The following is a 12,766-nucleotide window of genomic DNA, read 5'->3' as shown; positions in this document are numbered from 1 at the left end:
TTGGTAGACTGGCTACAATAAACAATTTCCATCTGGTATAAATTAATGTTTGTGTGTCTGGTGGACTGCAATCAACTGCCGTTACCTCCAGTGCCTGCATGTATTGTTTCCAGGCTAGACTATGGATTTTCTGCACACCTGACCAGTATAAATCATTTGCTGAAAATCAATGAATGTTGGCTGAACCAAATACAGACAGAGGAATCCAGGCTTTTGTGTGGAATATTGTGTCCTGTTGAATGTTCCACAACAATGCAGCATGTGACTGCAAACATAACCTACTCATCCTTAATGGAAGATTTTTTTATGTATCCAGGGGTGTAAATATTGATTTAAAAAAAAAAAGACTAATGTTGCAATATTTGTTTGTTAATGTTTTGTAATAAGGGTATAGTAAAAATACAGAGTATAGTAACGAGTATAGTAGTAATATGAGTATAGTAACAATTTGTGTGAGGGCACTGAATGTATCAATTATCTCCATATGATATTTCTAAAATATAAACACAACAAAATTTTGCAGGAGTACAATAAGATTAATTGTAATCCTGGCAACAAAAACAACAATTTTCATGGGATATGATGTAGAATTTGATATCTCACCACACTGTAACACACTCTCTGGTGAAAAAAAAATTTGGTGCTTTCTAGCCTTTTGTGCATCTATGTACTGTATCTATGTACTGTATCTATTTACTGTATGTATTCTTAAATACAAACCAACATTGCTGATTTTTCAATTTGGAGAAGTGGATAATTATGAATATTACAATTAATATCAGAAAATATTAAACATTTGAAGGACAATAGTATGACTCACCACGGGCATACACTTTTAAGAAACAGTCATTTTAGTTTACTACTTTGTCTCAACTGTGATTTGGAGAGCTTGATTTAACACTGAGATTATGTTTACAGGATGAAATGACAAATAGAGTAGTCAAAGACATTGAGCTGTATCTTACCTTTCATAAGACTGTACATGTTTAAGTAGTTGCTTCCTGAATCTAAAATGGTGTACCAGCTACGAGATGTAGAGTGACCCTGCAAGGCATTACAAAAAAAAAAAAAGGCAAGGAAAGATGCAAATTGTAATCTGTGATTTAAGTCTTATTATAATTGTAGAGTTGTAAAATAGGTCTTTGATGTTGCTAAGAGAGAGATATTACTTTGTTAACTTTAAAATACTACAGACATACGTCCATTGCATGTACACACCTGAATCTCACAGCTGTCTGTGTTTGTGCTGCTGAAATTAAACGTGATGTCATCAAAGAACCTCAAGATGGGAGAAGTGCGAGTAGCAGTGATATCATCACCAATTACAGACACCAGCTACAAAAGAATTTTGGAAGAGTTTTATAAGCCAAGTGCTTGCTTTAAATACAAACTAACATATTTGACTGGTTACAGTTTAACAAAGCTCCACTCACACATACCCCCCTTCTTTCTCTTTGTGTGTGTGTGTGTGTGTGTGTGTGTGTGTGTGTACATACAGAATACAGGCATTTGTGGCCCTGTGGGGCACAGTTTTCTGTTGTCCACTCCTTTATCTGGTTGACCAGAAGGGAGGAGGCATCAAAGCATGGAATGTCTACACTCCTGCGACATTAAAGAAAATATAAAATTGATAACTGAAGGGTTTAAATGGATTCATTTAACGCACTTCACGTGTTTCACGTGCAAACATGCTCGAATTTATTTTACATTATCACTATACCTATAATCTGTGTATAGTCGATGATGATAATGATGATGATGATGATGATGATGATGAAGATGATAAGGAGGAGGAGGAGAAAGAGGATGATCATTATTATTATCATCATTGTTATTATTATTGTTATTATTATTATTATTATTATTATTATCTAGATCATACTACACAATATAGTGATTTGATGGATTATGGTTTCAGTAGCTTGTGTTTAATAGCTGTGACTATGTGCAGCAGGTTATGAGATTATACTTACCAGGTGACTGAGCATTGAGCGTGCAGTGGTCCTGCCGCCAGAACGGAGAGCAGCCCACCGACACCAAACACTAACACTCCTATAACGGACACACACCCCGCCCTGTGCTCAGACCCTAACGCTTGACCAGAGGTGTCCCCATACGCCTCATCGCTTAACAAGTCTTCAGATTCACTCCTCATGCCCGCCAGCCTTACACGTCGTGCAGACGTTGTCCAGTCTTCTCCTTTTTTCCCTCTTGCTCAGCCACCACCTTTTTTATGTGGAACGCCATGCGGGTCATATTTCCACAAAAAAAAAAGCCAGTTCATGTGTAAATATGTTGTAAATAAAAATTCTTTACAACTCAAGAATGTAAATGTAATTCCCTGAAACACAAGATTTTTATCAGTCTGTCCAATTTACATTTACATCATTTGGCACTTCATACCGAGCATTTCAGGATTAAGGGCCACTCAAGGGCCCAGCAGTGGCAGCTTGGTACTGCTGGGATCTGAACTTGTGACCCTCCGATCCAGAGTCCAATGCATTTGCCAATGTAAACATTCATCCATTCCATTCATCCAGCCATCCAGCCATTTTAGTAACTGCATTATGCTGGTCAGAATTACTGTATATTAAGAACTTACACAGAAAACCAGTCCACCGCTGAACACTATTCACACACTTTCTAACCCATTTATTTACACCCATAGGCCCCGTCCGTACTCAGGCCCCATACTTAGTTCATCTAAACTATTATTATATACTTTAAAATAAATAAATAGAAAACATGCCTCGAGTCATGTTTAAGAATTAAGCACCGTGTATCTCATTAAAGGTCAATAGAGGCATTGAACTCTATTGTGTAATAAATTGGACTGTACTGTATGTTTCAAGAACTTTGAAAAGAAACCTCTTTAGTTAAGCAGATTACATAGTTGTTTGTTTATTTATTTATTTTTGCATTTCACTGCCTTTTTTTCCTCTTTCAGATATTTGTTTTGCAAACCAAATCAAAGATCACCATCACCATTGGCCAATTTTGGGCATCTCTGTATTAGACACAAAGACATTTAAAGCCTATTATGTTTAAACCATGTCTTATTTATTTACCAGTCTACTATCTTTCATTACAAAGCCAATGTGGGATTGCAAATGCTCCATAAAAAATCATTATATTATTAATAAAATTTTAAAAATAAAGCTGTCTCAAATGTTACAACTGACTCAACTCTCCCCCAAACCACGGTCAGAGATACACCAGAACTGAGAATAGTATATAGGTGTTTTTGCGACCATAATCTACAATATTTCTCTTTGCTGACTCTGCAGTAATCTGATAACGGCTGTTTGGCGTGACTAATATCATGAACTCACAGGCGGGACATGGGGCGGGACTTGAGTTATAAGCGCACACCCATAACACGCATATTCACACACACACACGCACACACACACGGTACAGAGGACAGAGAGCTGCTTGAGTGTGGAGTGAGTGTATGAATACATAACTTTGTTTAAATAACTGTATCTTTGTAGTCAGGTGAATTTTTTCCTAGGATATAGTCCTGCTTTCTGTGTTAAATCTATGGCACGTGATTCAGTGGACTGCATTCTATTCTCCAGTTAGAGGAGAAATGAAACTGAACTGTGATTCTGGCTTTCATCGAATGGTTCTTATTATAATCATTACAAATTGAATGAGGTTTAGGAATTCTGATCCTTCGCATTGGCATAGGCTCCTGAGGACACAGGATAAAACATTTATATATAATTGGCTTTAAGGTCTAACAATGTACATTTAAGACGTTATTCTAAAGGTACATTTAGTATTTCTTTCAGTATCTAGTTTACATTTATTAATTGCATAGTTGTATTTCAGAAAACAATATCCACATGCAGTCTTCATCATTTTAGAGACTGCTGCATAGTCAGCTATATGCCTTGGTGTGGAGTCTTAAGTTAGTTCTTTAGTTTAAAACTTAAAACATAAAACAAATCCAAAAGAACAATCCAGGCCTGACCTGATTGTTGTGGCAGAATATACTGGATTCATTTTTAAAGCACTTTCCCGTACACAGGAACAGCAGCTATGTCGAATGAGATGAGCACTCCACTTCTTCTGGATGAAGAGGACACAGTTGAGGCTGTAACTCCCAGCTCTTCCACTGTAGCCATACTGGGTTCTGGAGACTTCTCACGCTCACTGGCTATGCGTCTGGTGGCATGTGGATTTGGTGTGGCAGTGGGAAGTCGCTGTGTGAGGCGCATCTCCCCTGGTCTATTTCTGGATGCCGTGGAGCTGAATAGTCAGGAGGCTGCAGTAGCAAAAGCGAAGAGTCTGGTATTCATGGCCCTGTTTCCTGAACACTATCCATCCTTGCTGGGCCTCAGGTCAGCACTGGCTGGAAAGATTCTCGTGGACGTGAGTAATGCCTTGGAGATGAGCAGCAAGACACCATCTAATGCAGAACAGCTTGCTGATATGTTCCCTGACAGTGCGGTTGTTAAAGGTTTTAACACAATTTCTGCCTGGAGTCTGCAGACTGGTGCACAGGATGGCAGCCGTCAGGTAAATGATGCTCTACACATGTGATTCTTAAAATAGTTACATCTATAGCTAACATTTAATTCATTATTGTAAAAAACAGTTTGTAGTCATAAAACAATGGATTATTGGTTAATCACATCATACTTTAGCATATTGGAATACATGGTATCATTGCTAAAAATGGTTTGCTAGCTTGGCTTGCAGCTATAGTAAAACTATTTTTATGCCTTGACTTCTCTGACCTTTAACCTGACTGTCCTTTAGGTGCTGCTGTGCAGTGACAGTGCAGAAGCAAAGCATGAGGTGGCCCAGCTTGCCCGGCGCATGGGCTTTTACCCAGTAGATGTTGGCAGCCTGCGCAGCGCGAAGGATCTCGAAAGAAAGCCCTTACGTTTCTTCCCGTCGTGGCGTGGGCCTGTCCTCATCACCTTCCTGCTTTTCCTTTTCTTCTACTGCTATGGATTTATACGTGGGATTCTTCTGCCATACTTGTCCTGTGGACAAAACTCCTTTTACCGTATGGTCCTGGATCTAGTGAACGAAAGCCTTCCGTGCGTGGCGCTGGTCAGCCTTGCACTGGTGTATCTACCAGGGCTGTTTGCAGCATGGCTGCAGCTTTGGAGAGGCACTAAGTACCAGCGTTTTCCCAACTGGCTGGATGCCTGGCTTCTGCAGAGGAAGCAGCTTGGCCTAATGAGCTTCCTGTGTGCTGCTCTGCATGGAGTGTACAGCCTCTGCAATCCACTGCGTACCATCACACAACACAGGCTCATCAATGATGCTTACTCACAGGCACTGATTTTTATATTTGAATACTTAACCATAATGTTCACGTGTTTACCTCTTACAAAGGGTTAACAAAAGAAGACCTTTAAAGACCTAAAGAGGAGTATACTTTTTACATTACTTACCTTTCATTAAGAGAAGATAGATTAACAATGCCTGGATGCAAATATGGGATGAGTTTAAGTAACACATGGGTTTAGGTGCTAGATGCTGACATGGAGAATATGAAAAAATATGTATAAAATAAATATACATTTTAAGGAACTTTTGGAAAATAGTAAAAAGCATATATATCAAAACAGGTTTTCATTCAAAAGGTTTTGTTTTACTTTTTTTTTTAATCAACATATATGGAAGGAATATTGGGTGCCAGTGGTTTTAAACCTTTTTTTTTTTCAGTTCAAGAGTCTTCAGGACAGCAGACTTTGTACTTTTCATTTTTTCTGAAACATAATAAGCAGCATAATTTATTTTTTATTTTTTAATTAGAGAGGAAAAAAGAGAGGTTTATGATCGTTTATAACTGTAATAATGTGATAACAGGAACTAACCTCTCATAAATTCAGCTAGAAAGGCATGACGTATCCCTCATTGAAAACTTTTGTAATTTAACTGTAATTTCTGCAAATTACTGTTGTATGAAATGAATAAACCATATGTTTTATTATTTTTTTGCATATCCCAGGTGAAGTCAGGTGTGGAGATGCGTGGGATGAACAGGGTGTATGGCGTACTGACCTCTATGTGTCCAGTGGAGTGTTAGGCCTGGGGATTCTCTCCCTGCTGGCTATCACGTCTTTCCCTTCAGTGGGCAACATTCTCACATGGAGGGAGTTCACCTTTGTTCAGGTAGGCAATACAAACCCATGAACAAATTAACGACAGAGCAGCAAATACTTCAAAGCCCTCAAGATATAATTGCAATTATGCTGTTAGAGGACAAAGCTATTTGAATACAGCACAGCTTACAGTTAAACTAATTAAGAAAGTTAAGGAAGGAAATGTAAATATAAGTGGATAAATACTAGAAAACTTACATATTCTCATTTTCTTCCACAAGTCTGGACTGGGCTACACTGCTTTGACTCTCTGTGTCATGCACACGTTGGTGTTTGGCTGGAATTTTGCCTTCTCTTCCAAGGCCTACGCTTTCTATATGCCACCCAGCTACATGCTAGCTGTGTTTTTGCCATGCGCTGTCCTGGTGTGCCGATGTTTCCTGCTGTTGCCGTGTATTTCCACCAGGTTGGCACGCATACGTCGGGGCTGGGAAAGCACACGCAAATGCCCCGTGTCACAGCACCACCCAGTGCGGGTGAACAGGACAGTTTTACAGGTCTAGTTGGGGTACAGGTCATGTGTCACTTATGATGCATTTATTGGTTTACAAAATGTAATAGTTTTAATATATATATTCTTCTATAAGGATTACACATTTTAGATACTGTTGCCTTATGGCAATATTTTTTTAAGAAAAGGGTTTTGGACAAAAGTTAAGGGTTGGGAAGAATAATGGTCTTTCACTAACCTTCAGAGACAGGGCACACTAGCATAGCAATTTATTTATTAACTTCGAAATGGCAGTTCTGCAATATGCCAGTATAATTACAAACATTTTATATCACATATAATATTATCAATTTGCTGTGACAGTATAAATTTAAAACTCTAGCCTCTATTAAGAGTGTGCTAGTGGAAATTTTTTAAAGACTTTTTTCCTTGTCAATTGCAAGCCAGAGAAAACAGTATTTCTGTATTGGTTAGATTGTGCATTTATCTTACCAAGCATAAAAAATGAGTTGTTTCCTCAACAAATCTGCAATTGCACCACTGAAGTAGTGTTTTATGAAATAACATCCACTTGGAAATTGGCACATTGTAAATAAATTCAGGTTACTGTTCTTTTTACATCTTTATACCTATAATAGCAGCCACTGTCAGTCATTCCACTGGGCCATTATCCTGTTGGCCTGCAGTAAACATTTTATCAGTGAGCATAATGACTTCCAAAAATCTGCATGATAAGCTAGTTGTTATACTTTGTCAAACCTTTATACAGCAATGAAAAGTCTCATTATCTAGTGAAGGTTCACCATAACAGTTTTATGAAAGGAAATGTATTCTATAGCCCCTGAAATAAAACGAACACAGGCACAGCTAATTAAGAAAACGTGAAATGCCAAAAGGACTTTGCTTTCGCATTAAACACGTGTGAGCGTGTTATCTGGCATTTTCAGTAAGAATGGGGGCACTATAGAAAGCCTTCAACCAACTACCATTATACCAAAGTCTGGCATATTTCACATTATCATTGTTTTGATAAGCAAAAACTGGACCCAGACATTACATGAGATTGATTTTATATGCGCTAAACAATATGATTTGATAAAGGACCTTTTAACACTTTTAAATGATTGTAATATAATTTTTTTTTTATGTACCAAAAAACAAAAAACAGGCAAAAATATTTTAAATGGGGTTTATTTAATAAGCAATTTGTCACATGCACAACTGATTGATAAGTAATTAAAAGAAAACAAATGGTATTAAAAATGTTATGCATGTAATCACATCCGTTTTTTTATGCTGATTAAATTTTTTAAACATTAAAGTTCATGTATTTCTCAGTGCATACATTCCTGTGAAAATTGTGCAAGCGACATGAAGAAAAAAAAAAACTCTATAAAATGAAACTTATGTAACTTTAAATCATGTCTGTCTAAAATAAAGTCTGCTGACAAAGTGACTGAAATTAAACTAAAGTTAAATTAAAATACCATTTTTTGTTGTCTTGAGTCTGGGCAATGAAAACTCAGGTATGTTGCACTGCTTTCAAATAAAAACACATCAGGATTCCCTCACACAAGTCACTTTCTTTGTGTTACCATACAGTCTGGGGGTTGGCCTTGAATTTTTCATAGTCACTCATCTTAAAGAAGGCCAACTCTGTTTCATTGGCTGAAAGAAAGACAGACAGCTTTGTAAGACTAAATGCGATAAACACAACAAATTCTACATGATAGTAAAAGCTTGCCAAATTAAGAAATAATAATATACAGTGAGGTCACATGATAACTACACATGATAACAGAAAATCCAATGAGAGGATGATACATTTGTTTTTTTTTTTATTTATAAAGTTTCAGTCCAGCAATAAACCAGATTTTTCAAGTTGTCAGCTGAAGGATGAGAGACAATTAGCAACAGTGTCAGATTTCACACTACATTATTCATCTTTGTTAATAGAGTATGGGGCAGAGCTACACAGTATCTGAGATTATACTACTAGACATCACGGTTTGTCTTCTAATATATTAAATCAAACTTGATTTTTTTCTCAGTTAAAACATGAACTACAGTGAGGAAAATAAGTATTTAAACACCCTGCTATTTTGCAAGTTCTCCCACTTAGAAATCATGGAGGGGTCTGAAATTGTCACCGTAGGTGCATGTCCACTGTGAGAGACATAATCTAAAAAAAAATACAGAAATCACAATATATGATTTTTAAACTATTTATTTGTATGATACAGCTGCAAATAAGTATTTGAACACCTGTCTATCAGCTAGAATTCTGACCCTCAAAGACCTGTTAGTCTGCCTTTAAAATGTCCACCTCCACTACATTTATTATCCTAAATTAGATGCACCTGTTTGAGGTCGTTAGCTGCATAAAGACACCTGTCCACCCCATACAATCAGTAAGAATCCAACTACTAACATGGCCAAGACCAAAGAGCTGTCCAAAGACACTAGAGACAAAATTGTACACCTCCTCAAGGCTGGAAAGGGCTACAGGGAAATTGCCAAGCAGCTTGGTGAAAAAAGGTCCACTGTTGGAGCAATCATTAGAAAATGGAAGAAGCTAAACATGACTGTCAATCTCCCTCGGACTGGGGCTTCATGCAAGATCTCACCTCGTGGGGTCTCAATGATCCTAAAGAAGGTGAGAAATCAGCCCAGAACTATACGGGAGGAGCTGGTCAATGACCTGAAAAGAGCTGGGACCACCGTTTCCAAGGTTACTGTTGGTAATACACTAAGACGTCATGGTTTGAAATCATGCATGGCACGGAAGGTTCCCCTGTTTAAACCATCACATGTCCAGGCACGTCTTAAGTTTGCCAATGACCATTTGGATGATCCAGAAGAGTCATGGGAGAAAGTCATGTGGTCAGATGAGACCAAAATAGAACTTTTGGGTCATAATCTCACTAAACATGTTTGGAGGAAGAAGAATGATGAGTACCATCCCAAGAACACCATCCCTACTGTGAAGCATGGGGGTGGTAGCATCATGCTTTGGCGGTGTTTTTCTGCACATGGGACAGGGCGACTGCACTGTATTAAGGAGAGGATGACCGGGGCCATTTATTGCGAGATTTTGGGGAACAACCTCCTTCCCTCAGTTAAAGCATTGAAGATGGGTCGAGGCTGGGTCTTCCAACATGACAATGACCTGAAGCACACAGCCAGGATAACCAAGGAGTGGCTCTGTAAGAAGCATATCAAGGTTCTGGCATGGCCTAGCCAGTCTCCAGACCTAAACCCAATAGAGAATCTTTGAAGGGAGCTCAAACTCGGTGTTTCTCAGCGACAGGCCAGAAACCTGACTGATCTAGAGAAGATCTGTGTGGAGGAGTGGGCCAAAATCCCTCCTGCAGTGTGTGCAAACCTGGTGAAAAACTACAGGAAACGTTTGACCTCTGTAATTGCAAACAAAGGCTACTGTACCAAATATTAACATTGACTTTCTCAGGTGTTCAAATACTTATTTGCAGCTGTATCATACAAATAAATAGTTAAAAAATCATACATTGTGATTTCTGGATTTTTTTTTTAGATTATGTCTCTCACAGTGGACATGCACCTACAATGACAATTTCAGACCCCTCCATGATTTCTAAGTGGGAGAACTTGCAAAATAGCAGGGTGTTCAAATACTTATTTTCCTCACTGTATATTACATTTTAAATCATTGTTCTGCACCATGATTTATTCTACTTACCTGGAACCTCTGAAAGTATTCAATACAACTAAATATACATTTGTTAGAGTAAATTATTTGCATAATGCAAGCTTTTACAATCAGTATTGCAGAGACCAAACTGTAATAAAGGCGAACAACCGATATAGTGCTATATTTTATATTTAATTAAAATAAGAGGTAAAGGAGTGTGCCAACAGGATAAGAGGACATTTACCTACACCACATGCTCGTAAATCGAGGCCATTGTGTAGAATTAACTTCTCATCATCCTCTAAACTCATCACCAGCTCGTTAGTCTGCAACCAAAAGTGTCATGTTACATTATACTTCAGCACATTTAAACACAAAGGAGGTAATGATTTAAAGTTTATGTAATTACTAATTCTTCAGGAGTCTGAGCAGCCAGGAGGCGGTATTTAATTGGAAAATCCCATATTAAATGGCTTGCATTGCTTGATCATCAATGGACATTTTTAGTTTCAGCATCTTTCATTGACCAAGATGACCTATTTATGTCGGTGTAAGGTTTCCTACATTGCCCACAATGCAGTTCAATTAATTGCTGATAAGAGGCTTTTGTAATTTTTCACTCTTGTTTCCCCCTCTAACTTATGAAAGTGATGCAGCAGCACTTTAATACTTTGGTCTGTCCAGCTCTCTTACCTCCTCATCTGTAAACCCTGATCAAAGAGATTTGTCATCCAAAGCTTTGACTTCCATGCTAATATAACACTGTGCTCATTATTACATAGGATGTCAACTAGACATCAGAGTCTCTACTGTAACGTACCATAACTGATATATTAAGTCCTGTGATTGCACTCTTCAGTACTTTTGTACTGAATTTAAATGATGATTAGAAAAGAAAACCCCTTCAACTGCCACCTCCAAACACCCCTGCTAAACAATGACTCCTTGTGACACCCCAATTTCTCCAAGGAATAACAAAAAAAAAGAAAGAAGAACCCACCTACCAAGAAAATAGCACCAGAATCTCATCACACATATTTCAGTATAAACATGTAATCCTATTTCATCGTGGAGCCTTAATTGTGATCAGAGTTCTGCCCTTACCTTTGCTCCATGTGCTTGATGGATGATCTTCATGGTGTCTGTAAACATGGGTTGGGGGATGATTGGTTGTTGGGGTCAGTATTGTGAACATGCTGTATAGCAGGTTTCATTTCTTACATAGATCTTTGCAGAGTTAACTTACCATAGTCAAATCTCTTAAAAGGTGGGGGCAAACCTTCTCTGGTGGAAGCGTCTACATACGAAAGACGGAACTGGATTATACATTCAGGATCAGAAAAGACTTGATGCCACAATGACAATAGCAATTTGTTGTATTTTTGAAACATACACAAAACAGCTTACCTTTCTTTACAAAACCAATAAACTGCTCGACCTTCTGGTCCAAATTGACACCTCGGAACACAACCGATTTGAAATTGCGATGCTCAAATGAGCGAACCAGGCGCACAGTGAGAACAGTTTCTGATGACATGACTGTCAAAATTAGTTCTCAATCAAAAAAAAAAAAACCCTGTTGAGCTAACTAAACTATTAAGCTTAGTTATTGCTATACTGTATCCATTGCCGATTTCAGACTAAACTAGCTGCAACACGCCCTGATGCAAGTCCAGAGCAATCGCATGTTCGCACAATCGATCCACCCAAGTCGCTTTCAAGTCAAGTCAATTCAATTTTATTTCTATAGCGCTTTTCACAACAGACATTGTCTCAAAGCAGCTTTACAGAATTTAACAGTTAAAGTGAATGGTGTGTATTTATCCCTGATGAGCAGCTATGGCGACTGTGGCAAGGAAAAACTCCCTTAGATGTTATGATGAAGAAACCTTGAGAGGAACCAGACTCAAAAGGGGAACCCATCCTCTTTTGGGTGAAATAAAGAGTGGGATTATAGTCTTTAAACAATGCAGAACACTGGAGAGTGAGAACTAACATGAGCACCAGAATGTAAGATTATGAGTAATGTCCTTTCTACAGTCTCTTACAGTCATTTGAGGTTTTAAACTAGAAGCTACTTGGCAACTCATGGTTCAACTTTAGAGATTATCACAGATCCAACACCATCTTCTCCATGCCAGAGCCTTTAAACATTTAAAGAGGTCCAATGTACAAACTCTACATGAAGTGGAATCCAAATGGCGCTGGTACGTCTCTAGATGGTTTGGAATGTTTGCAGGGTCGGCATCTACTTCTTTAAAGGTCCATAATCTTCATGAGGAGGAACGTGACTGGAGCTGGCGCAACCTCAGGATGCCACGGGATGGGTAAAGAGAGAGGAGCAATGAAGAGGAATTAGCTTAGCTGCTGTTCAAAATATTAACAAGCACAAGTTGATAATGTGCATGGGATCAGATGTCCTGGAGCACAAGGTTAAAAAATATGTGATATGTGTTATGTGTAGGCCTCGCTAAAAATATACGTCTTTAATCTGCACTTAAACTGGGAGAGTGT

General features: G+C 38.3%; 2 protein-coding genes across 3 annotated transcripts; one reads left to right on the top strand and one right to left on the bottom strand.

Moving 5' to 3' along the window:
• Positions 1 to 3,370: 3,370 nt before the first annotated feature.
• On the top strand, positions 3,371 to 8,044 carry steap3 (STEAP family member 3, metalloreductase). Its single transcript, XM_046845252.1, is given in 6 exon segments — positions 3,371 to 3,446; positions 4,037 to 4,527; positions 4,771 to 5,298; positions 5,978 to 5,993; positions 5,996 to 6,141; positions 6,353 to 8,044. Coding segments are annotated over 5 exon segments (1,452 nt in total). The 5' UTR covers positions 3,371 to 3,446; positions 4,037 to 4,047; the 3' UTR covers positions 6,635 to 8,044.
• c3h2orf76 (chromosome 3 C2orf76 homolog) lies at positions 7,758 to 11,952 on the bottom strand. Of its 2 annotated transcripts, none has more exons than XM_046845255.1 (5): positions 11,660 to 11,952; positions 11,499 to 11,549; positions 11,357 to 11,394; positions 10,501 to 10,578; positions 7,758 to 8,250 (listed from the first exon to the last, which is right to left on the bottom strand). In XM_046845255.1, exons 1-5 carry the CDS (start codon positions 11,787 to 11,789, stop codon positions 8,218 to 8,220), a joined length of 330 nt encoding a protein of 109 aa, XP_046701211.1. In that variant the 5' UTR covers positions 11,790 to 11,952; the 3' UTR covers positions 7,758 to 8,217. The 2 variants fall into 2 exon arrangements, with proteins under 2 accessions (XP_046701211.1, XP_046701210.1); XM_046845254.1 differs by having other exon boundaries at positions 10,497 to 10,578; positions 11,660 to 11,944.
• Between the last annotated feature and the right edge of the window lie 814 nt (positions 11,953 to 12,766).

This window comes from Silurus meridionalis, chromosome 3 (assembly GCF_014805685.1).
Source record: "Silurus meridionalis isolate SWU-2019-XX chromosome 3, ASM1480568v1, whole genome shotgun sequence".
NCBI lineage: Eukaryota > Metazoa > Chordata > Actinopteri > Siluriformes > Siluridae > Silurus > Silurus meridionalis.
Note: the sequence above shows the minus strand (reverse complement) of the source record. Positions and strands in the feature narration are given on the sequence as shown.